Source organism: Eptatretus burgeri, chromosome 2, assembly GCF_056783735.1.
Source record: "Eptatretus burgeri isolate ZD-2024b chromosome 2, Ebu_testis_v1, whole genome shotgun sequence".
NCBI classification, from domain to species: Eukaryota; Metazoa; Chordata; class Myxini; order Myxiniformes; family Myxinidae; genus Eptatretus; species Eptatretus burgeri.
In genome coordinates, this window is record NC_140962.1 from 30,557,235 (window position 1) to 30,584,103 (window position 26,869).

At 47.3% G+C, this 26,869-nt stretch overlaps 1 protein-coding gene across 1 annotated transcript in view; it reads right to left on the reverse strand.

Annotated features, from left to right (window-relative positions):
• Positions 1-14,857: 14,857 nt before the first annotated feature.
• Positions 14,858-26,869, reverse strand: part of LOC147031723 (putative protein PTGES3L) — a 37,848-nt gene continuing 25,836 nt past the window's right edge. The window contains exons 4-8 of the mRNA XM_085852843.1: positions 23,579-23,677; positions 22,984-23,073; positions 22,848-22,904; positions 22,692-22,737; positions 14,858-15,692 (exon numbers count right to left, since the gene is read on the reverse strand). Of these exons, the coding sequence (XP_085708969.1) occupies positions 15,673-15,692; positions 22,692-22,737; positions 22,848-22,904; positions 22,984-23,073; positions 23,579-23,677 (312 nt within the window). The 3' untranslated portion in view covers positions 14,858-15,672. The remainder of the gene's footprint in view (positions 15,693-22,691; positions 22,738-22,847; positions 22,905-22,983; positions 23,074-23,578; positions 23,678-26,869) is intronic.

Below are 26,869 nucleotides of genomic sequence, written 5' to 3' on the forward strand. Positions count from 1 at the left end.
GGGGTGAAAAAAGGTTAGATGTGGTGGTTGGGGAGGGGGTTGTTCAGGGTCTGGTTAAGCTGAGCAAGGTGTCCTCACCAAGATTCAATGGTATGAGAAAGTAACAGTTTCCCCACCACGTGCTGTGGGGTGGGTCCTCAGGCCTTTCCGGGTAAACTTGGAGTTTGCACCCCCAGCCTCACAGTACAGGTTCCTACTAATTGTGTAGGGGTGTTCACTGAACCCTGGCAATGTTCTAATAAGGAGTCTGAGTGAGGGAGGACTTCCATGGGGGCTGGGAGAGACGGCCCAAACTCCTCATTCTCCACATTCCCTCCTGCAACTGAACTTTCTTCTCCAAAACCCAGTTGAAAGCCATCTCTCTCGTGATGTCATCAGGTGCACTCAGGGTTGCCTGGTTCAAGTATGCTGCTGATTGGTCTGATTCAGAAGAGAAGAGTGTGGTTTTTGGGGGAGGAGAAAGGGAAAATGGTATCCTATTATTTATACTGTTACGAATCTGCCGCCTGCCCAGCGTGCGGACAGCCGCTTTAGCCAATGGCGGCCGTCTCACCCACCGGACGGACAATTCAGTCACAACTTTCCGGAACAATGCCGAAAACCAGTCACGGGTGTGCTCCAAGCGCACACCACGGCCTAGTCAACACTCTACCCGTGCGTGACAGGGTCAATCGCCGAATTAATCGATATACCTAAGTATTCGCGTGGGCAGCCTACCGAGAGACCGTCCCTCAGCGAGGCCTGCTTGGACACGAACCGCTTAAGTGGTTCGTTCCGTTCTGGGATAACCGAGCGGTTTATTATCGCGAGACCTCACTGGACCCAATTCTTTTATCGGCTATGAAAAAGCCCGCTATTATTCCGAGAGCAAGATAGCAGTTCAATTGTGGAAAAAGGACACGACGAACGGGTTAACATTCACACAAGGACATTTATTTATAATGCACACGTAAACAGGGATAAGCAGTCGTGCAATGAATGGGGGAAGGGGACAAGACACGAGCAAGGTAAAAGCACTACAACCGTCTATGGTTATTATTCACAAGCACTTACACAGTTCTACTTGCGGGACATGGCGCCACAACATTTACACAAATAAAAGCAAAGAAAGACCCCCTCAAAGGCAAGGGAGTCAGACTGGACCTGTAGGCCTTTATGTCCAAGGAGCTTGGTTGACCGAAGGAACTCCCAGAGGCCGCCGCAGGTTACCTCCACCCTCGTGGTGACTTGGTTGGGCGACCCTCCATGGACCCTGTCGAGCACTTCCACCGACTGACTGCTCCACCCAGACCGAGACCTCCACCGACTGACTGCTCCACCCAGACTGAGACCTCCACCGATCGACCAACAACCAACTCCCGAGAGACTGTGAACGCTTCGTTCGCCCTTTTTATTCTCCCTGCCTTCTTCCAGCTCCCGCGGGAAGCCTCTAGAAGGAGGGCGTGTTTTACCTCCAACGCCCTGGCTCCCTTCGCGGCGCGCGAAGGGCTGAAGAAATCGTTGCGGTGGCCGTCAATGGGAATGTGGCCCAGGGACATTTATCGCCCAAAAACAGGCCCCCACCCTACATCACCTTTGACTCCTGGTTCAATCCGCCCCTTCCCCCGTCGCGAAGCGGGGGAAAGCGTGAGGGAAAATCCCGTGCGTGTTGGAACCCCTTCTTCTTTCTGCATGGCAGAGACAGTTTTTGATGCGGAGAGGGTTGTAGCGTTGTTGTGGAGAAGGTGATTGGTGGTGTGGTTGGTGGTTGAGGTGGTCGTGGTTGTTGTAATGGTCGCGTGGTTGGTGTTGTGTGATGGTCGTGAGGGTGGTGTGGTTGGGTGCTTGTAAAAAAGGTGGTTGGTGGTTGGCGGTGTGGTTGGTCCAAAATAACGATAGCGAAAGAAAAACGGCTAACTCAAAGATCACAGCCCTGTCCACACGAAAAAATCCCATTAAACAACGGTGGGGAAATCTATCTGAACACAAACTTAGCGATATAACTGATCTTGGGGATATCCTTTATGGTGCTCTGCGAATTTCCACAGCCGTAACAATACTAATAAAAGGCAATGTGTCTGTGTCTGTGTGTGTCTCCTTCATAACTCCAAAACTATGAAATGTAGCAGCTTGAAACTTTGAATGTACACTAAGAAAACTCCAAGGAAGTGCAAGAGTGAAAATTGGTAGTTTGGGTTAATTAAAACACCCCTTTTGAAGATAATAATTAACGGCATTATTTAATTGTATCCTTCATCAGGCGATCCTCGGCCACCTCGCTCTCTGGGGTCTTAAGGCGTTTCCAAGGTAACTTCGCTGGGGTCTGAAGCCGCCATGTTTTTTGTGTTTTGGCCCACTCGGCTATTTTTTGGTTTGAAACAGGCCACAACGACTTCTTTACGATAAATAGATGTAAGTTCCAGATTTGAAAGTATCAGCAGTTCCGACTCCGCAAAAAGTGTTGATTTGTTCATTTGAGACGTTGCTCGGGCGATTCCCGTTGTGTTGTTGTATCGACGGCGATTGGTAATCGCTTGCCAAGTCAGGCGTTCCGTTGGAGGCTTTGAGTGCTTCAGCCACTTTACGAGCTGTACCGTACAGTTCGTGTCCTGATCGGGATGTACAGTCCACAGATACTACAAGGTGGAGGTATGTACACAGCACACACGGACCTGGTACATACGAGTAGATCTGGATCTGTACGGACTCTCCGCGGATGTGTGGACGTGACATGTCATGACTGTTTCGTGCACCGTGTCCGTGGTGGTAAACGTGGTGGTAAACGTGGTAGTTAACGTGGTGGTTAACGTGGTGGTAAACGTGGTGGTTAACGTGGTGGTAAACGTGGTAGTTAACGTGGTGGTTAACGTGGTGGTAAAGTTTCATCCCCGATCTGATGGAGGTTCTATGAGGTTTTCCTTCGTCCTCACGTCTGTTTATAAAGTATCCGGTTACCGGATTTGCTTGACGAACGTTATATGTTTCCCTTTGTGAGTTTCCAAGTAAAATATTGTTGCGGTCTTCGCGCCCGCCGGCGTGCGACGGCCACGTAACTCGAATCGCGGCACGTCGCCCACCGGACGGACAATCCAGTCGTGACCCTCTCGGACTAACGCCGGGAACCAGTCACGGGTGGACCTTTCGGTCTCACCGCGATCGAGCCAATCAGCCCCCGCGTGGGATAGGGTTGCTCGCCAAATTCGAACTACCTAAGTACCCACGCGGAGGGTAGACCGGGCGATCGCACCTCGCCGCAGGTCGACTTCGGACACGGGCCACTTAAGCGACCCGTTCCGTACTATCAGAATAACCGAGCGGTGTTATCGTCGACCTCGACGGTTCGATTAATTATCGGGCGTACTCAGCCCACTACCAACCCTTTACGTGAAGCAAGATGGGGGTTCAATGGGGAAAAGACGAAGCGAAGCGGGAGAACAGTTCAACAATAAAGCACATTTATTCTCTGCACACGGGAAGCACACAAATACAATTCCACCAAATGCACACAAAAAAAAGAAAACACAATTCCATTTACACAAAAAGCAAACATAAAAGTGAAAACACAGTGCAGAGCTAATACCGACTACCGAGCACACGGCAACACTTGCACAATTCTACTTCACAGACGGCGCCGACAACACATACCCAAAACCAAGGAAAAGAAATACCCTCAAGAATGAGGTAGGCCTGGGGCCGAGACCTGGTCGGGCCTACCCGTCTGGTGATGAGACGCGGAGCGGCGATGGCCCCGCAACCCGCGGGCCTCGTGGACAGTGCCTGGCAGGGGGTGGGAACGGGGCCCCCGTGGTCGCACTATCTCAGCGCGGGGGGAAACAGGAGGGGGTTGCTGATGCTCGGGGTATAGAGGATCTTTATTATCCCTGGTGTGCGTCTCCACCTCGGCCAGGTCGCGCTGCCGGCCTCCCTCGGGCGTGCAGCTCCTGGCACCGACGCGAGCACCCCCTCGTCCGACTCTCTTCAGCTTCTCCAGCCACTGCAGGCTTCGGGCTCCAGACTTCTTTCGTTCTCGTTTGCGACTCTCCTCTGACTGACGAACACCGTCCTTTTATCCCCCCCGTAACTTCGCCTTTGACCCCCTCCCTTTGACCTTTCACCTCGCTCCCCATTGGCCCGACAAAAAGTGGGCGTGAAGGCTTTTTGATCCACAAATTTGCATATATCGATCGCCCTGGGGGCAGGGCCAATTCGCCCCTCGCTCACCGATTGGACGGCAAAAAGTGGGCGTGTGTCGTTTTTGATCCGTTTTTGAAGCAGAAAATCCGTGATTTTGTACACGCTGTTCAACGTGCGTTCTGCATGAGTCCAACACCGGTACCCACAGCGGGGCAAGAACGGTGGCGATGCTACGGTTGTGAGGTGTGCGTGAAGGTCGTGGCGGTTGTGGTGAAGCGGTGGTTGTGGTCGGTGGTTGATGTTGTGGTTGTGATCATGGCGGTTGGTCCAAAATAAAGATAGTAAAAGAAAAACGGCTATCCTGAAGAGTCGCAGCACGTATAAATGACATGTATTCCCACTAGACAACGGGTTTGGGCCTAACTACACATGCACTTACCGAGATACCTCACCTAAGGGACCTGAATGGTGGTTTGCGAATCTGGTAACCACAACACTACCCCCTTCCCTTTTTACAGACTCGTCCCGAGTCGTCAAATTTTCGTGTGCCATCATGTGTAGTTTTCCCCTAGTACATTTTACCTACGGATCCCTGAGTGCGACATTCATGGTATTCGTGTCCCCAAAATAAATAACCTGAGGGCTGCGTAACTATCTAAACAAACTCACTCACACGGACGACTTAAATAAAATTGCCGGCGGTAAGACATACATGCCGGGGGCGCACTCATATTTACAGTACATCTTAACCTTAACTTACAAATTTTACACTAAACCATGGCCCAGGATCATTGAACTCTGCAAAAGAAAAGCAGTTAGCAGGGAGCCAGGCTGCCCACATGCAGTCTCTGACTCAAACAATGCAGGTGACAGGGAACGTGGCTGGCTGCTCACACGCAGTCCAAGGCCTCCCTTTTGAACTGAACGCAGTGAACCACAACGGTGCATGGGCTGCACAACGCAGTCTCCGTGCCAGCTCAAGTGGCACACGCAATGAGCACAACGAATGGATGCATGGACACAAACACGGTGCACGGGCCGCCACTGCAGGCCCGTGTTGTAGCTGCCAACAGGGCAGTTCTTGCAGCTTGCAAACTGTTGCTTTCTGATCCTGGCGCACATGGAAATGAACAGGGGGGGGGGGGGCAGAGCAAAATTGAACGGGGCTGGTGAACAGGGGCAGTGGGCATGGCATGGCAAAGGTGATCAGGCAAACAGCCCGCAGAAGAAGGACGCTGCAGGCAAACACAGCCCGCAGAAGAAGACCGTTGCAGGCAAACACAGCCGGCAGATGAACTGGCCGGCACAGGCCTCGAAGAAAACAGCCAGCAGATGAACTGGCTGGTACAGGCCTTGCAGCACAACAACAGCTGCCGATGAAGTTAGCCGGCCTCTGCCTTGCAGCAAAACACGGCCAGCCGATGGAGTTGGCTAGCCTTTGCCGTTCAGTGGAGGTTGGTGGAGGGAGTGCGGTGGTGCTGGCCACTTGGAAGGCGGGCTCGGACCTACCTACCTGTCTCCCTCCCAACCTATCGCCTTTGCCTGTCACTGTACATACCCACTCCCTTAATTTGTCAAACTCCAATTTAGCCCCAACTTATTTTATTTTTATTTTTATGTTTACTTCCCCTCTATAAATCGTCCCCTAACCCCCTTTATCGTCTTTGTTCGGCTAACCTATCCTGTCACCTAGCCTACTCCCAACCCCTACGTTCCCTTCCCGGAGGGGAATAAGGGAGAGCTAACGTCCTGTGTCGAGGCCCAACGAAGCCTCAGAATGGCCTCCCCAGAGTTCGGCGATCTTAACACCAAGTGGGTCCAGCGGCCCACAACGACAGCGAGGGGATGGATGGTGCGGAGGGGTACATCTCCTAATCTACCCTAACCATTTAACTGTTAAACTACCCCGGGGCTTTCAACAAGCGCTTCTCGCTTAAACTATTGGTTCTAACAACCCAGATTCCCGTCGCCTGTGTTGGTGTCCTTACAATTTCGGGCCTCGCCCCCCAATTTTCTCTCCGTGCCCTCACACGGTCTCCTGGCTGGGACACGTGGCTCCCTTTGGCAGGCACGACCCTCTGCCGATTCTCCCGCTATGGCACCCCCGGGCACTACACTGCCTCCGAGCCTACCAGCTCCCTAACACCGGGGAGTGCCCCCCATGGCACCTCCCCTGAAACGCACACGTGGCAGGCCGGCCTCCGGGGCCCCTTTCCGAGGGTCACCCGTGCCCACAACACTGCCCACGCGGCTAATGGCGCCCCGGGCCCCCGCACCAAGCAGGCGCACCCGTGCCCACTACTCTATCCCGGCCCCCCATGGGCCCATGGCCTACCGCGGCCGACTAGCCTGGTGCCCGGGGTACCCACTCAGCGATACTCACCTTTCGCAGCCACGCTCCCAAGCCCGTCAACAGGGCTCCTGCACCCCTCCAAATGGGTCTCGAGCCTACTTTCCCACCAACAACAAAACGACCTCCATTTTTCAATTTGACTAACCCAGCTAACTCACTTTACTCTGACCCCGGGGTCCCTTGGGCGGGAGTCACTCCTCCCCCCAATCACTCATCGCACCATGCATTCCCCATTCGCTCCATACACACAGACCCGCTGGCCTCACTCACTCAACATGTACACGTACTCACCTCACAACTCACCAACTCTTCAACACACACACACCGCTGAACTCTGCCATCCTTCTAACTACCTCCCCTAACTAACTCGTGCTCCCACGTCGTCCCTTAAACTACAGCACGTTCCTTTTAACACTACGTAGCTAAACTACGTCAACTCTACACACTCAAAGTCTGTCTCTGTCTCCAAATCATCAAAAATCATTTCCCATTTCCCAACCTAAATCTGGCTACAATCCCTCTACCTAATCCATTCCACGGACTCCATGAGGACTTACCCCTGCCCCATGAAGTCGGTCTAACTAAGCTAACCCTTCCCCCTAACTAGTTTTCATCCTGTGCCCAGGTAAGGGGGTCTTTCACCCCTTGCCCAGGAATCCTGTACACCCGAAAGTGAGGCTTGCTTTTTTTTTTTTTTTTTTTTTTCCATGCGCAGCACCTGCGCGGCAACTCAGAGCTCGCGCACTTTGCACCTGTCCGTGACGTCATGCAGCTGCACGTGTTCCTCGTCCTTCCTTGGACGGTCCCATCCGGCCGGGATACCCCTCCTGCCGGATTCCAACCACACGTGCAGCCATGACGTCACCGTGCGCATAAAAAAAAAAAACACAAGCCCCACGTCTCGAGGGGTTTCCCACGCGAACACATGTGCTTTGCCCGTTGGAGCTGAACACACACGATCGCGTGGAGAACCCGTCCGGTCCAAATCCATTTACCTGCCTAAACTTTGTCCGTCCGCGGGATCGGCAAATCCACCGCGTGCGTTTCCGGACCAGGACTTCACTCTCGCAAGCGAGCACGTGGTGGTCTCGTGCGTTGCACAGCACGAACCGCGTGCTCACTGCTGGGCGAACCCGGCACGGTCCCCGAAACAACTACAGCCGCTACTCGGCTTTCTTTCTTTACATGTCGCCGTCGTCGCCTCCATTCCACACACGCATACCTGCGTGTTACGACGCACACAGTCCGCTCCATCACATTCACACGGGGAGACGCGGCTGCGTGCTCCCGCATGCCAACCGACATCTCCCTCTCATACCGCTCTCTCACACACACGGTCTCCCTTGCACACAGCGACCTTGCACACGGCCGTTCACTCACGCGTGCGGGGGCACTCACCCGCGGTGCCTCACTCGCACTCCGTCCCTCATCCACACACGCGGGGGAACTCAACCGCGGTTCCTCATCCACACACCGTGCCTCACTCATACACGCGGGGACACTCACACACGCGGTCTCTTCCACACACGGTGCCTCACCCACACACGCGGGGGCACTAACCCGCGGTGCCTCACTCACACTCCGTGCCTCATCCACACACGGCGTGCTGGGAAGCACGTACTCCGGCACCATCGCCACCACACCACTCACACGTGGTGCCTCACTCATACTGGCCGTTTCACTCACACACACGGCCTCACTCACACACGGTGCCCCCATCCACACCCGGCGTGCTGGGAAGCACGCACTCTGGCACCATCGCCACCACACCACTCACACACGGGGTCGCTTCCACACACGGTGCCGCACTCACACCTTGCACCACACACACAGGGACAACCATACTGGGGATTCGTGTCCCCACAAGGGTCTCCGGGGCCTCTATACCCCCCAAGCTCTCCGTGCACCCGTCCACAGCACTCGTCCCCTCAACCTCGCAAAGCACGACCGAACTCACCTGGTCGTGACTCGCCTCAAGGGGGCATACTCCCTCCCCTCGTTCCTGGAGGAGGCCATCCAGGTGCTCGCACCGAGTCCCTGGACGGTCCGCCAGCTCACCCCCATTGTCCTCCACTACCTCTGTGTGTGTGTGTGCGTCACTTACCCCGTATTCATCGTGTTTATTGGTCTCTGCTTCTTTCTGGCGTCTTTCCCTTATCTTTATGTAGGTCAACCTTGCTTTCTCTTTAAGTCGCTCCCGTCCTTCCCTGTTTTTCACTCCTTGCTCTTTCACGATCTCCGCGTACCTCATCCTTGCTCTCCGTATTAATTGTTCTTTTCTCTCCCTCGCAATTACTTTCACCTCGTCTCTTGTCTCCCGAATTACTTTTTCCTTACCCGCCTCCACCGCGGGCCTGTCAGCCGTTGCACCCCCTTCCAGCTCGTTTGCTCCCACACGTGGAGTCGCCATTCCGAGTTCCCTGCTAACGGCCTTCATGCCCGCCTGCAGGCATCGGCCCATGTTCTGCGTCTCACCCCGCAGCTTTTTCGTTTCTTCCCTCATTTGCTGTGTACTCGCATCAATCTTTTCGTTCATGCTTTTTATTTCTGCATTCATTTGTGCCAGCATGGTGAATAGCTGGGCCATGTCGGATGCACTCAAGTGAGCCGTTTCGGCAGGGGTTGGGGAAGGGTCTTGGTGGAGAGGGGGGGAGGTGTCATACACCGCGGCCGCTGCCGCACCCACCTCGGGCCCTGGGTTCAGTTGGGCGAGTCCGTGTTCCTGCACAATCAACATTTCCTGCTCGGGGATTCCATCCTGGACCATGGACTCTACATTATTACACATATACATTTCTAATACCCCCGGCTCCCGCTCGCCTTGAGACGCCATCTTGCTTCTCGTGAAGGGTTAATTTGAATCGCTCGTAATTTGGAGGGAATCGGGGGTCGCTTCTCTCACCCCTGGACCGATTCCCGTGAATTTCGCTGGAGACAGGAGAGCCCGTTTTCCTGTTCTCCGATACCAGTGCCGCGAGGAGGGCGATGAATTTGCATCCCACTCCTGACACCAGTGTTGCGGTCTTCGCGCCCGCCGGCGTGCGACGGCCACGTAACTCGAATCGCGGCACGTCGCCCACCGGACGGACAATCCAGTCGTGACCCTCTCGGACTAACGCCGGGAACCAGTCACGGGTGGACCTTTCGGTCTCACCGCGATCGAGCCAATCAGCCCCCGCGTGGGATAGGGTTGCTCGCCAAATTCGAACTACCTAAGTACCCACGCGGAGGGTAGACCGGGCGATCGCACCTCGCCGCAGGTCGACTTCGGACACGGGCCACTTAAGCGACCCGTTCCGTACTATCAGAATAACCGAGCGGTGTTATCGTCGACCTCGACGGTTCGATTAATTATCGGGCGTACTCAGCCCACTACCAACCCTTTACGTGAAGCAAGATGGGGGTTCAATGGGGAAAAGACGAAGCGAAGCGGGAGAACAGTTCAACAATAAAGCACATTTATTCTCGGCACACGGGAAGCACACAAATACAATTCCACCAAATGCACACAAAAAAGAAAACACAATTCCATTTACACAAAAAGCAAACATAAAAGTGAAAACACAGTGCAGAGCTAATACCGACTACCGAGCACACGGCAACACTTACACAATTCTACTTCACAGACGGCGCCGACAACACATACCCAAAACCAAGGAAAAGAAATACCCTCAAGAATGAGGTAGGCCTGGGGCCGAGACCTGGTCGGGCCTACCCGTCTGGTGATGAGACGCGGAGCGGCGATGGCCCCGCAACCCGCGGGCCTCGTGGACAGTGCCTGGCAGGGGGTGGGAACGGGGCCCCCTTGGTCGCACTATCTCAGCGCGGGGGGAAACAGGAGGGGGTTGCTGATGCTCGGGGTATAGAGGATCTTTATTATCCCTGGTGTGCGTCTCCACCTCGGCCAGGTCGCGCTGCCGGCCTCCCTCGGGCGTGCAGCTCCTGGCACCGACGCGAGCACCCCCTCGTCCGACTCTCTTCAGCTTCTCCAGCCACTGCAGGCTTCGGGCTCCAGACTTCTTTCGTTCTCGTTTGCGACTCTCCTCTGACTGACGAACACCGTCCTTTTATCCCCCCGTAACTTCGCCTTTGACCCCCTCCCTTTGACCTTTCACCTCGCTCCCCATTGGCCCGACAAAAAGTGGGCGTGAAGGCTTTTTGATCCACAAATTTGCATATATCGATCGCCCTGGGGGCGGGGCCAATTCGCCCCTCGCTCACCGATTGGACGGCAAAAAGTGGGCGTGTGTCGTTTTTGATCCGTTTTTGAAGCAGAAAATCCGTGATTTTGTACACGCTGTTCAACGTGCGTTCTGCATGAGTCCAACACCGGTACCCACAGCGGGGCAAGAACGGTGGCGATGCTACGGTTGTGAGGTGTGCGTGAAGGTCGTGGCGGTTGTGGTGAAGCGGTGGTTGTGGTCGGTGGTTGATGTTGTGGTTGTGATCATGGCGGTTGGTCCAAAATAAAGATAGTAAAAGAAAAACGGCTATCCTGAAGAGTCGCAGCACGTATAAATGACATGTATTCCCACTAGACAACGGGTTTGGGCCTAACTACACATGCACTTACCGAGATACCTCACCTAAGGGACCTGAATGGTGGTTTGCGAATCTGGTAACCACAACAATATATTTGATAATGTCCGATTTCCGAGCCGTTTTCAGTATTTACGTGTTTTATAAATTACCGAGGAAGTTTTTTTTCCCGTCACACGCAGCTGTTTATAAAGAATAATGTTTGTATAATAATCCCTGACACGTCTGTGTAAATGTGACGATGTTTTTCGGTGAAAACGACTCAAAGTTTCTGGGTTTTATACAGTACGTACTGTAGTCGGTAATCACAATGACAACCTACTGATTCCAGAAAACAAGTGTGTGTGTGTGTGTGTGCGCAATATTATACACATATTGACATGTAATACACACACACACACACGTATTTAATTAATTAATTTTTTAATTTACTGATGTTTTCCAAAGGTTCTGTGATGTGATCTTTGCCCCCCCCCTCCACGCACAGTTGAGGATGGGGTTTTGCAATCATTTGTGTGTCTGTCCAGGCCGTTAACCTTTTGTTTTTACCATTTGAGCTTTTGTCACCACATTTTCAACAAAGGTTTATTTTGAGAATTTGGAGAAGACTAATGAATAATTTCGTTGAAATAGTTTTCATTATTATGATTATTGTTGTTATTAATATGGAATAGGCAAGGCCGAGAAGCGAACGTATAATTCTTACATTCGCTTCTGACTTTACCTATAACTTGTTGACAACTGTATACGCAGTTTCCGGTTACTTCGGGATCAGCGGATGATCATTTGGATTCATTCGGATGATCATTTAATCACGATTAAAAATTATTTTTTGATGATGCGGGAGATATCTTTATTAAAATCAGTGGAGGAAATATACACCATGTCTGATATTAGGTATTTCATGTCTCCGACGATGCCTTTATCTCCCGGCATGCATCATTCCCCATGACAAAAACCGGAAACAAAAAAAAAACCAGAAACAAAACAAAAACGGAAGCAAAAGGGTCATAGCCAACGACACGGATTCATAATTGGCAGGGTATTGTGTTGTATTTGTTGTTGTTGTTTCCTATTCTCTCACATGCTTGCGTTAAGTATTAAGCTCACTGCGTTCGCTGTTATTGTTCGACCCTTTTTTTTTTGGCCTTTTTCCCCTGATTCCTTCTTTTTATCAGCTCGTTGATAGTGCGAAGGGGTGTGATTTTAAACTTTTTTTTTCTTCTCAGCAACCACTTGTCTGATTGACAAATTTTCAGGGTAGGAGTGACCCCCAGGGAGAACATTTTAATTATAATTGTGACATCATAGGTCATATGATGTGGCAGCCATCTTAGATTAAAATAAAATGATTAAAGCATTTTATCTCTGAAACCCCTGATCGGAAAAATTTGACACTTGGCACATCTCGTTCGAATCCAAATGGGGAATAAAATATTATAAGGATTGTTTCATCAGGCATAAATGTTTTAATCAAAATCCTCGTTTACCATTGAGATTCAGTGTGAATGTCAAGGCCGTAACATTTTTACCAATTGAGCTTTTGTCATCAAATCTTCAACAAACCTTTATAATGAGATTGTGGAGAACACAAATTGATACTGGAGGGGGAGCACTCGGTAGAGTGCAAAACCTCCGCCGCCAATACTGCTAGGTCACTCAAGTGAACCTGATATCCTATTCATTCAATTTGACGTCAACAGTGCTCACAGAGTTATAGTTTGCAACTTTCCCTTTTACTTTTAACTTTTACATACTCAATTCATTTGTCATAACTAGATTCCTTGAGACAGAAATTGATTTTACGTGGGTATATCCACCTGAAGTTCCAAAATCGGCCGCAATTATAATTTTTACATGTTTTTTGTTGGAAATCACTTATAATATGTAGAAATGCAAAAAAAAAAAAAAAATTCAAATATTTTTTTCAAAATGCCCGCCATAGCGGCCATATTGGATTTTGGACCAAGTCCAAAATCTAATGGCATGGTCCTTGGACCATACCTAATCGCCCCACCAAGTTTCGTCGAAATCTGTCGGAGTTTTTCCGTAATACTGTTCACCAACAAACAAACAAACAAAAAATAAACCAATGTCACCATCAGGGTGACCCGTATCTTGCCAAAAGGTGACCACGTGTGACTTCTTTAAGGTCACACTGAGGTGAACGGAGCTGCTATTCACCAGGAGCGACTCCTTGAGGAATATCTGCCTACGAGAGATTCCGATGAGAATCGTTCTACAGAGTCACCATGAAAAATATGCGTTTGCCTCATAACGTCACCAAATGACGTCATAATGTCTCAAGCTTGACATATATAGAAAGCACTCATCGAGGTGTTCAATTTGAGGTACGACACGATATGGTTCCTAAAACTTGAAAATTTGACCTTGGGGTCAAATATGTTTGACCTTAGGCACTAACCATGAAGGTCAAGGCCAATCGCCACCAAAAATTAATCAGCTGAGCGCCAGACCATGAACTATATTCCCATGAAGTTTGAAGACTATCCGATCAAAATTACTCAAAAAATAAGGGTTTCGTCGACTCCCCTGATTTGCGACAGTGACCTTGACCTTTGACCTTGACCTTCAAAATTTTATGCGCTGAAAGGGACCTCTATAGGCCTCTGATATGCGAAGTTACAAAAATTTCCAATGATAACTGTGCTCTGCAGAATTTTTTTATACGTGATTACAGACAAACAAAAAAATAAAATTTTCATGAAAAATCCGTTTTTTCGTCATGACGTCATCAAATGACGTCATAGCGTCAAACTTTTGACAGATCTGGAAAGCACTTATCAAGCGCTTTCATATGAGGTATTACTCAATATGGTATCTAAGATTTCAAAATTTGACCTTGGGGTCAAATATGTTTGACCTTAGGCGCTAACCATGAAGGTCAAGGCCAATCACCACCAAAAATTAATCAGCTGAGCGCCAGACCATGAAGTATATTCCCATGAAGTTTGAAGACGATCCGATCAAAATTACTCAAAAAATAAGGGTTTCGTCGACTCCCCTGATTTGTGACAAAGTGACCTTGACCTTTGACCTTGACTTTCAAAATTTTGTGTGCTGAAAGGGACCTCTATAGGCCTCTGATATGCAAAGTTACAAAAATTTCCAATGATAACTGTGCTCTGCAGAATTTTTTATACGTGATTACAAACAAACAAACAAACAAGCTGACTAACATATCTTGCAAAAACTTCATTTTGGCAAGATAACAAATGGAAATGGGTGAAAACAGTAACCTCCGATCTTTGATGGCGGAGGTTAAAAATGTACTTTTTTATACGCCCGATATATATATATATATATATATATATATATATATATATATATATATATATATATATATATATATATATATATATATATATATATATATATATATATATTGGGGCGTATTATGTGATTCCATCTGTCTGTCTGTCCGTCCATTCCTGTCCACACTCTAACTCCCAAAGTTTTCAACTTTCACGTTTCATATTTGGTACATAGGTACAGACTGTGGAGACGGTGTGTCACAACATACGTTCGTCATCTAAAGTGGTTGCCATGGCAACCAGGATGCTGTTTTCCATGTCGTAGCACAATTCTGTATATACCTTCTTGTCCGGGTGTATATTGTGCTCACTTGAGCTCTTGTTTTTTTTTTTTTTTGAACCGTCGTTTTCATCAGGTTTAGTTTGAGTACAAAGCGGACGCGGACGGGATTTACATTTTCAGATGCTTTCTAGTTATTTGTTTGGTTGGACGCAGACATGGGAAGTGGGTGCTTTGGGTTAAATAATGTTCGTTAAAGCATCAATAAATGACTTTGTGTATACCAAGACAAACAAATCGATAAAAGACTTGGCTTTATATATTTTTTAAATAATCTACAAACAAAACACATTTTGCAGAGTTGCTTCTGTTGTGGTAGAAACAGGGATCAAAGCAAATAGTGAAGAACAGGAAAAGATTGACCTTTTAAGAACTTCCTTAACTCCAATGTGCCTTTGGTTAGATAAGCAGTCTGTAATTCTACATCATGGTAAAAACTATACAGTTACTCACATCCATAGTGCTCTGGATTATACCCAAGTTTAACTGGAGCGGAACTCGGTAGAGTGAATATTGTATATTGAGGGATTGTTTCATTGTTGGTATAGCTTTGAGTTTATTCAAAATTCAGTTTTATTATCTGATGCATTATTAGTTAACTTTGCTGAGGAGTACGATTTATTATTGTATGTGTGACCAACACCAAGAGATATTCCTTGTGTTTTTACACTTGGCGAAATAAAGTTATCTTATTTTCTTATATGTACTTCTGAGTTCCGCCAGGCTGAACAGTTTACGTTTTGTATCCCACTGATAGGCTGGATCTGGATTCGGACCTGAACCAGAATCGAATCGGCTTGTTCTTGTTACCTAACCAACTCTTCCACCAAGTTTCCTCCGAATCCATCCATAACTTTTTGAGATATAATGTTCACAGACAGACTGGTGAAAACATAACCTATTGTCACAATGCTCAAAAATATACTTTCGAGTATTTTTCTATGGCTTTGAATTACTTTGGGTACTTTTTACTTCTTTTTTTCCAAATTTTCTTCCTTACTGGACAGCACTTCAGTAATTCGACACTTCATTTCTCCACCGTTGACCAGTCTTCATTCCAAGTCAGGCAGATCTGCATCACAAACATAACAACTCTGAGACCTGGTCGGCAAACTGACCAAGCGATTAAGGGCTGTGGTGTGTTCTGTTAGCAAGCTGCTTATTATCGCGTTCCAAGCTAGTAGTTTTGCGTCAACCGCTCGGCAAACGGATCAGCGATTAAGCGAGGTGCTTCGTTTATGTTGGCAAAAATGAACGCCATAGTCGAATTCAAAACGTTACGACAAGTACAACCAATTAAATGTTCAGAGGAAAACCCCTGTTATCTATACTCTTAAATGATACTATAAAAAGCCATTCATGTCTGTCTGAATAAGTTACACCATGTACTTAAGTCTCTGTATTACGTAGGCCTACTATTTGAACGTCAGTTGTACCATGATTACATCTATTAGAACATACCTTTTAAACCTTTAGACCCTTTAGATTACTTTGATCCCTTTGGACCCTTTAGACCCCTTAGACACCTTGAAGAATTTACATCCTTCAGACTCCTTGATACCGACAGGCTTAAACGTGTCTGTTTCACCCTTTAGGCCCCTTATAGCTGAGATCCTAAGTATAATTGGAATATACTCTTGAGACCTTTTGACCCCATAAACCCTTCAGACCTTTTAGAATCCATAGACGTCCACTTTAGTCCTTTACACCCTTTCAATCTTTACACCCTTTCGACCTGTAGACCTTTTAAGAACATTTAGCCCCATTCAGACTTTTTAGACACTTTAGACCCCTTGTACCCATTATACCCTAAAGACCCTTTAAACCCCTTTAGACCTTAACTACTATTGGAGTGTACCCTTCAGACCCTTAGAACCCTTATGACCCCTTTAGACCCTTTGGACCCATTCAATCTCTTAGACCACTTGGACTTGGACCTTTACACCCTTAAGACCCTTTAAACCCTTCAGACCTGTTATACCCCTTACACACACCACACCGGCATCAAAATGGTTTTCTTGCAATACGTACAGACGATACTTTTTACAGGAAGTAATGCACAAACTCTACCTACTCTGTTAGTATTGATAAGCTATGCAAGGGGCTCGTCCGTCTGTCTCCCCATTTCTTTATCTTTCTTTCTTTCTTTCTCCCTCGTAGTCCGTAGCCACTGCTAATACAATAAATTAGTTTGGGGAAGTCTTCCCAAGAGAATGAAGTAAAACTGAAAACGACGGCAATTGCTTGAGTACCACCAAAGCATTGTTGACATTGGAGGTTGCCATGTTTTGTGGTGCCGAGTACTCCACTCCATTGGAGTGCTTGCTTGAGCCACTTGCTAACAGAACACCCCTGATCCGACTCGCATTTATTCAATTTACAACACGAGAAAGTAGAAATGCGTGCTCCCAATGGGAGTGGGAAGTGGGGTGGGGGGGGGAGGGCCATGTGCATACCATGTTGATGGTGGTGTGTTAATATTCTAAATTCTTTTTCTTTAACGACCACAATTATTCCCAAGTTCTTGTGTTGTTGGCTGTGGGAAGCTTGGCCAAAGTCTTTCACGAACCAGTTAGGCCAGGCCTGACGTTAGACTAAGGTTTGGGCAGGAATTTGGATTTTCACAATGATGCCAGCAATAGCTCACCTACTCTTTGCGAAGAGCACAATGGGATATTTAATGCCCACAGATTCATGGCAACAGACAAGATGCTCAGTTTAGCATCCATCTGAGGGACGGCACAAACTGATGAATCACCCTGCCAACGAAACACTGGGATGACTGATAATGTGTAAGAACATCTAATATTCTCCAAACTTCCTTCAGCTGAATATTCAAGAATGCTAGTGACCATTAGGAATGGGGTTTTGCATCAAATAAAGGTAAGAATTGGGCCATAAGGGTGTCGAGGGCGATACCATGCGTCACACTTGAAGCCATGGCTGGGAGAAATCACATATGAAACCCAAAGATCTAGTTTATAAACAATCCGTATGCAGTCCACATCGAATCTGATTCCTAGAAAAATGGGACAGGCAATGAGATGCATCATTCATGCGTAAAGACTCATTTAAGCACCATTAATAGCTAAAAATAATTGTGGCCTAGTTACCGGCACACTTGGAGCCCGAGAAAATCGAGACTGCTCTGATACAATCCTCTGTGCTTAACGCGATAAGCATAGAATGCCTCAAGAACAACGGGTTTCCTCCAAATTTATTTCACTGAAGTGTTAACCAATAGTGGCGACTGTTTTAAAAAGGTAATCATCCTTTGAACAGAATTGACTGAATACTTTAGTTTGTGCTTATATTTTTTACTTCCAGAAGGTGTGCCACGAAATGCCACTACAAGCTATTTGTACACTTTAACACAGATTTTGTCCAAGGGGGAAACCCCGTTTGGGTGGGGGTGGAATCAAGTCCCTACAACCTCCCTCGTGTGACCCCTAATCCCCTGGAAAGTTTGGTTGAGATTGGATAGGTAACAACCGAATGTATCGCACTCAGACACACTAAATTGCATATTTTAGTACAATTATAAAAATTTTGCCTGTATTTGTATTTAACATTCCATTCAGGTTTCTAAAGTCTGGAGGTTTAATTTATTTATTTGTATGCAGCCTGTGGCTGCTTGGCTGCATCATTTTTTTTGGTGGTGCGGCTGTGCCGTTGATGCGATGCTCCTGTTACCAGCAAGTTTGTACTCGTTTTGCTGACCTCAGAAGGATGACAGGCTGAGTCGACACTACCTGGTGTTAATGAAATGGCCCAACAGGCTTGAACTCGAGACACTGAGATCCAACTAATTTAACATTAAGCCAGCTAACTTAACTGTTAATCCATATCCATCTATCCATCCATTGGGATCATACTCTGTACAGAGCGTTGGTGCTGCCGAAGCAGTCTCCTGGGCTATTGGGTGCAATCCTGGCCGGGTCGTCTCTCCGACGTAGGATACTCAAATGGCTCAATCATCCCAGCAAGCTGGTACTCATTTTTTCAACCTTGGAAGGATGATTGGCTGAGTCAACCCCACCTGGTATTAATTCAACAGTAAAGCAGGATCTGAACTCGGGACCCTCGGATCCCAAGCCGACCACCCTAACCATTAAGTCAACATCAGGCATATTAAGCCATATAATGTCACATTAACCTTATTTTATGCTAAAATAATTCATGAATTTGACACAATGATTGGCTAAAAGCCAATACATCATTTTTCTATTGCCTTATGATCTACAGGTAGTGGACAAAAAATGGAAATACCAATGTAATGTCACTTCATAGGGCGTTTGGCCACCACGTGTGACCAGTACAGCCGATATGCGCCGTGACAAAGTCCACGAGCGTCTGTAATTCTGCAGGAAGGATGCGGCACAATTCTTCCATGAGAAAGTCAATCAACTCACACCTGTTTGATGGAGCTGGAAAATGCTGTCTCAGGCGTTGTTCCAGACTATCCGGTAAATGATTGATTGGGTTCAGATCTGGTGATTGAGAAGGCCATGATGTATATGGATAACATCAGTCATGCTCATCAAACCAATGGATGACCACATGTGCTTTGTGGATGGGGACATTAGGGGAGGGGGTCCTCCTCTTGCAGCCATGCTTGGCATAATTATAGGCAACCAGGCCAGTGCAGTATTTTTATACATGACCCTAAACATGCTGGGATGTTATTTGCTGAAGTAACACATGGGCCACACCTGTGCGGAAACCGTGGCTTGTTGTCCTTCATTTAACCAGGTGTTTACATGGGGTTTTTTGTCCACTACCTGTATATTACATCACTTATTTTGGGTGCATACCAAATTTTCAATGACATCTTTTTTGGCATACAGTCTATCTATATTGTGTTGTTTTTGTCACGTTTTCAATCTTTTTCATAAGACAGTTGGAGCACCCTCTGTTGTCATCCTTGGGCAATCACAACAAAAGTTTCTCGTGAACTCGTTTGTTAACCTCCGCCATCTTCGAAGATGGATGGAGGTTACTGTTTTCACCCCTTTCTGTTTGTTTGTTTGTTTGTTTGTTTGTTAGTGAACAGTATTACGGAAAAACTCCTCGACAGATTTCGACAAAACTTGGTGGGGGGGGGGGGTTAGGTATGGTCCAAGGATCATGCCATTAAATTTTTGACTTGGTCCCCCCCCCCCAAAAAAAAATTGTTAGAGAATTTTTTTTTTTTGCATTTCTGCATGTTTTAAGTGATTTCCAACCCCCCCCCAAAAAGAGAATTTTTTTGCATTTCTACATGTTTTAAGTGATTTCCAACCCCCACCCCCAAAAAAAATTTAGAGAAAATTATTATTTTTTTTTTTTTTTTTTGCATTTCTACATGTTTTAAGTGATTTCCAACCCCCTCCCCCAAAAAATTGTTGGAGAAAAAAAATTTTTTTTGTTGCATTTCTACATGTTTTAAGTGATTTCCAACCCCCCCCCCCCCCAAAAAAAAATGTTGGAGAAAAGAACTATAACTGTCAGCACTGTTGACATATTTAATGAATAAGATATAAGGTTCACTTGAGTGACCCAGCAGTATTGGCGGCGGAGGTTTTGCACTCTCCCGAGTGCTCCCCCTCGAGTTTATGGTTCAATTAGATTTGACTCGAAGGTTTTTTTTCACTGTCCAATATTTACCCAATTTGCAGCATGAAACATGCTTTTGTTTGATGTGGGGCAAAGTTAGTCAGTATACAGTATGCCACCCCATAAGTCATGTAATTATATGTTGTGTGTCATTTCAGAATCAGGCATGTTATTTTCACCAAAACATGTCCTTGACTTTAGCCAATGGGCTGAGGTGGTGCTCGGCTGTGTGAAAGTCTTTTTAAAGTGAAAATTAAAACTTTCACAGAAAGACTTGTCCTCCCTTTCAGAGGGCAGATAAGCCTTTGTAAAGTATGCATCCATCCATCCATTGGGACCATACTCTGTGCAGAGGATCGGTGCTGCCGAAGCAGTCTCCTTGGCTATTGGGCACAATCCTGGACGGGTAGCCACAACGACACAGGATACCAGCAAGCTGGCACTCATTTTGCCAACCTCGGAAGGATTACAGGCAGAGTCAACCCCACCTGGTAATAAGTCAACAGCTGAGTGGGATCCCAAGCCCACCACCCTAACCATTAAACGAACACCAGGCATAATGTATGTATGCTGTCTTGTTTATAAAACAAAGGTTGCACGTAGCCCCAAGATACATTGGACAGTGTATTCCCACTTTTAAATGGGATTATGAAATTCTAAATAATATGTTGATTGAATGATTACCAGCTATAAATTCGGTAATTGATGTAATGTTATGTTTAAGTGGTTAAACCACTTGAACATAACCACTTAAACATAACATTCTTCATTAAGCTTGATCTCACTACCGTCTTGCGATCGGCCTTTGAAGCTGCGCTTTCAGTGTATAGGTACAAAGATGCACATTTTGGTAAACGAAGCCCTCAAACCAACCCATAAGTTCTTCGTCTAACTCCAAGCATGATTTGGTATTGGATTAATAGCATAATATAAGCTCTCCGATTAATAAATTGTACATCCAACTGATAGATGCAGGAATTAAGATGATTCGATGTCATAACCAACTAGAGGGGGAGCACTCGGGAGAGTGCAAAACCTCCGCCGCCAATACTGCTGGGTCACTCAAGTGAACCTTATATCTTATTCATTAAATATGTCAACAGTGCTGACAGAGTTATAGTTCTTTTCTCCAACATTTTTTGTGGGGGGGGGGGGTGGAAATCACTTAAAACATGTAAAAATGCAAAAAAAAAAAAAAAATCGAAATTTTGTTGAAAAAAAAAAGTTGCAAAAAATTTTTTCTCTAACAATTTTTTTTTTTTTTTTGGGGGGGTGGAAATCACTTAAAACATGTAAAAATGCAAAAAAATTTTTCTTTTTTGGGGGGGGGGGTAACAATTTTTTTTTGGGGGGGGTTGGAAATCACTTAAAACATGTAAAAATGCAAAAAATAAATTTTCTCAAACAATTTTTTTTGGGGGGGGGGTTGGAAATCACTTAAAACATGTAGAAATGCAAAAAAAAATTTTTCTCTTTTTTGGGGGGGATTGGAAATCACTTAAAACATGCAGAAATGCAAAAAAAAAAAAAATTCTCTAACAATTTCTTTTTTGGGGGGGGGGTTGGAAATCACTTAAAACATGTAGAAATGCAATAAAAAAAAATTTTCTCGAACAATTTTTTTTTGGGGGGGGGACCAAGTCCAAAATTTAATGGCATGATCCTTGGACCATACCTAACCCCCCCACCAAGTTTCGTCGAAATCCGTCGAGGAGTTTTTACGTAATACTGTTCACAAACAAACAAACAAACAAACAGAAAGGGGGTGAAAACAGTAACCTCCATCCATCTTCGAAGATGTCGGAGGTTAAAAAAAAATACATCGTCTTTTTATCGCTATATGAGCAGCAATAAGTGTTTTGGCCAATACGCGACTTTCAAAATGACGTCTTCTACCCCAGATTGCTTGGTGCAGAAACCCCGAGTAACAAAGTAAATTGGAGTGGCCTGGACGTATTGCATGCATTGCATCAAAGGATTGTAGAATGAAATGATGAAAAAAAAAACTTTTAAAGAAGCTGAAAGTACTTTTAAGTACACATGTGAGGAAGGGGTGTGCGTCTGCACAACGAAACAGTTGGAGAACTTCCTGATCAATTCGTCCAAAAAGTTGATACACGAGTATTGCAATCCATACTGCAAAAACTACCACCGGTTATGGGCCCCGTGAAAGGCCGAAGGTTCGTTCATATTACTCAAATTCCTGTATTCTCAGAGTTCGATTTGCATTCAGGAATAGAGCAATTATTGTTCACGATTTTGAAATTTCCACTATTTCGTCGAAGTGCTGAAAATAATGTTTGAATACTCTTTGAATCACAGATTTCATGCCGGTAATGGCAGGTTGAAAGTGCCCGACAAGCAGAACCGAGTCACGGTAAGCACACACACAGCGCATGTGCTAAAAGCCTAATTTAGCATTCTTGCATCATTTCAAAAGCCCCGTATTTCTACAATGCACTGCATCGAAACTCACCATCATGTTTAGATGATTCGACATCACCTCCCTCTTCAAGATCATCCTGTACAGAAACGAACAAACATAACTTCTTGTTGTTCCCCCTGTCATGAAATCTGTGGTTTGGAAAAATATTGATCGATGCTCTCAGCTAATGTAAAGTAATGAACATACGTCTAAGTCATCCATACTTGGGACAACCTTGTTCTTGTCTGAAATTTCTTTCATTGTCTGTGGAAGGTCAAAGCAAGCATGTTGGTTAAATTCTAGTCCTTCAGTTATAAACAAATGAAATTCCAGATAATGTTACCTTCATTAAGTCTTCGTAACGTGCTGTCTCTTCCTCGTTCTCATCTGCCCAATCACGCCAGTTATCGAAGTCCGTCGTCAACCAAGTGAGCTTTTGAAGAAGGTATTCAAGGAAAAAGATGCAGAAATGTGAAAGTTCAGAAAATGATGCACGGAATTCATTGGAATTCCTGCTTTTATTTTGCAGGTGCAAGTTCTACCTATATAATGATGCATGGAATTCGTGGAACGTTGCTTGAGGTCGGCAAACCACCTTGGGAAACAAGAAGCTGACATTTTGTGGGTTAACCCACTTTTGCCCTGAGAAAGGATTAATGCCTGAAACGTAGGCTTCCCCTTGATTCCCACGGTGGTTAGCTGATCGATATAAACGTCCTGGCAATTCCATACATTGTTCTACCTATCTGTTGATGTAGATCAACACTAGCATTCATGCGCAAGACTAAGTTATTCATTCTACCTCCATAACACATTTATAATTTTGTTGGTTCTTCTCATTAGGAATGTAAGGCACAATAAAAGTCCATTTGGCTCATGTTACTTGCATCATAACATCCCACTCACATTCTTGAATAGCATGAGCTGTGCAAACATACCTTTGCAGTATCTTTGGTTAATCGTGGCCATGCCTCTGTCCCCTTGGATTTCCCCACGAAGCAATGCACCTTCCTGTCGTAATGCTTCGTTTGGCTGTCCTGCAGAGAGCCAGAGATGCCACCACATTCTCCCTTTATTCACACATAAGCTTTATATATATATATATATATATATATATATATATATATATATATATATATATATATATATATATATATTGTTACAGATTCGCGCCCGCCGGCGTGCTGACGGCCACGTTACTCGAATCGCGGCACGTCGCCCACCGGACGGACAATCCAGTCGTGACCCTCTCGGACTAACGCCGGGAACCAGTCACGGGTGGACCTTTCGGTCTCACCGCGATCGAGCCAATCGGCCCCCGCGTGGGATAGGGTTGCTCGCCAAATTCGACCTACCTAAGTACCCACACGGAGGGTAGACCGGGCGATCGCACCTCGCCGCAGGTCGACTTCGGACACGGGCCACTTAAGCGACCCGTTCCGTACTATCGGGATAACCGAGCGGTGTTATCGTCGGCCTCGACGGTTCGATTAATTATCGGGCGTATTCAGCCCACTACCAACCCTTTACGTGAAGCAAGATGAGGATTCAATGAAAGAAATGACGAAGCGAAGCGGGAAACAGTTCAACACAAAGCACATTTATTCGCGATGAACGGAAAGCACACATATTCAATTCCACCAAAAGCACATAGAAAAGGAAAAGAAACACAATGCAATTTTACACAAAAAGCAAATGCGACAATGCAGATCTAATACCGATTACGCGAGCACACGGCAACACTTATACAATTTTACTTCACAGACGGCGCCGACAACACATATCCAAAACCAAGAAAAAGAACACCGTCAAGGATGAGGCGGGCCTGAGGCCGAGACCGGGTCGGGCCTACCCGTCTGGTGATGAGACGCGGAGCGGAGATGGTGCCTCAACTCCGCGGGCCTCGCGGACAGTGTCTGGTAGGGGGGTGGGAAGGGGGCCCCCTTGGTCGCACTATCTCAGCGCGGGGGGAAACAGGAGGGGGTTGCTGATGCTCGGGGGAAAGGAGGATTTCTACTCTGCCTCGAGTCCCGCGACGAGCGTCTCCACCTCGACCAGGTCGCGCCGTCGGCCTCCCTGGTGTGCAGCTCCCGGCACGACGCGAGCACCCCCTCGTCTGCCCTCGCCGCCTCTCCACAGCTCCGTCCTCTTCGCTCCGACTCCAACGCACACGACGACGACGACGACGACCAACTCCTTCTTGCTTCTTCTTCCCAACTCCACCGACTGCGAAGTCTTAACTCAACTCGACTGACGAACGCGGTCGCTTATATAAGCCCCGTGGCTTCGCCTTTGACCCCCTGCCTTCGACCTTTCACCTCGCTCCCCATTGGCCCGAGAAAAAGTGGGCGTGAATGCATTTTGATCCATGAATTTGCATATAGCGACCGCCCTCCAACGCCCTGGTGGCGGGGCCAAATCGCCCCTCGCTCACCGATTGGACGGCACAAAAGTGGGCGTGTGTCGTTTTTGATCCGTTTTTGGAGCGGAAAATCCGTGGTTTTGTACACGCTGTTCGGCGCGCGCCCTGCACGAGTCCAATACCGGCACCCACAAGCGGCGCAAGAACGGTGGCGATGCGACGGTTGCGAGGTGTGACGGGAAAGGTCGTGGCTGTTGTGGTGAAGCGGCGTTGTGGTGGGTGGTTGATGTTGTGACGACTGTTGAGACGCGGTTGGCGGTGGTAACAATGGCGGTTGGTCCAAAATAAAGATAGTAAAAGAAAAACGGCTATCCTGAAGAGTCGCAGCACGCATAAATGACATGTATTCCCACTAGACAACGGGTTTGGGCCTAACTACACATATACTTACCGAGATATCTCACCTAAGGGACCTGAATGGTGGTTTGCGAATTTGGTAACCACAACACTACCCCCTCCCCTTTTTACAGACTCGTCCTGAGTCGTCAAATTTTCGTGTGCCATCATGTGTAGTTTTCCCCTAGTACATTTTACCTACGGATCCCTGAGTGCGACATTCATGGTATTCGTGTCCCCAAAATAAATAACCTGAGGGCTGCGTAACTACCTAAACAAACTCACTCACACGGACGACTTAAATAAAATTGCCGGCGCTAGGACAGACATGCCGGGGGCGCACTCATATTTACAGTACATCTTAACCTGAACTTACAAATTTTACACTAAACCATGGCCCAGGATCAATGAACTCTGCAAAAGAAAAGCAGTTAGCAGGGAGCCAGGCTGCTCGCATGCAGTCTCTGGCTCAAAACAATGCAGGTGACAGGGAACGTGGCTGGCTGCTCACACGCAGTCCAAGGCCTTCCTTTTTGAACTGAACTCAGTGAACCACAACGGTGCATGGGCTGCACAAACGTAGTCTCCGTGCCAGCTCAAGTGGCACACGCAATGAACACAACGAATGGATGGATGGATGGTTTGAATTGAACTCAGTGAACCACAACGGTGCATGGGCTGCACAAATGCAGTCTCCGTGCCAGCTCAAGTGGCACACGCAATGAACACAACGGATAGATGGATGGACACAAACACGGTGCACGGGCCGCCACTGCAGGCCCGTGTTGTAGCTGCCAACAGGGCAGTTCTCGCAGCTTGCAAACTGTTGCCTTGCGGATCCTGGCGCACATGGCAATGAACAGGGGGGGGGGGCAAAGCAAAAATTGAACGGGGCTGGTGAACGTGGGCATTGGGCATGGCAAAGGCAGAGGCAGCAGGCAAACACAGCCTGCAGAAGAAGGCCGCTGCAGGCAAACACAGCCGGCAGATGAACTGGCCGGCACAGGCCTTGAAGTACCACAGCTGCAGATGATCCGGCCGGCACAGGCCTTGCAGCACAGCAGCTGCAGACGATCCAGCCGGCACAGGCCTTGCAGCACAGCAGCTGCAGATGAAGTTGGCTGGCCTCCGCCTTGAAGCAAAACACGCCCAGCCGATGAAGTTGGCCAGCTCTTGCCGTTCAGTGGAGGTTGGTGGAGGGAGTGCGGTGGTGCTGGCCACTTGGAGGGCGGGCTCGGACCTACCTACCTGTCTCCCTCCCAACCTATCGCCTTTGCCTGTCACTGTACATACCCACTCCCTTAATTTGTCAAACCCCAATTTAGCCCCAACTTATTTTTTTGTTGTTTTTATTTTTTACTTCCCCACTATAAATCGTCCCCTAACCCCCTTTATCGTCCTTGTTCGGCTAACCTATTCTGTCACCTAGCCTACTCCCAACCCCTACGTTCCCTTCCCGGAGGGGAATAAG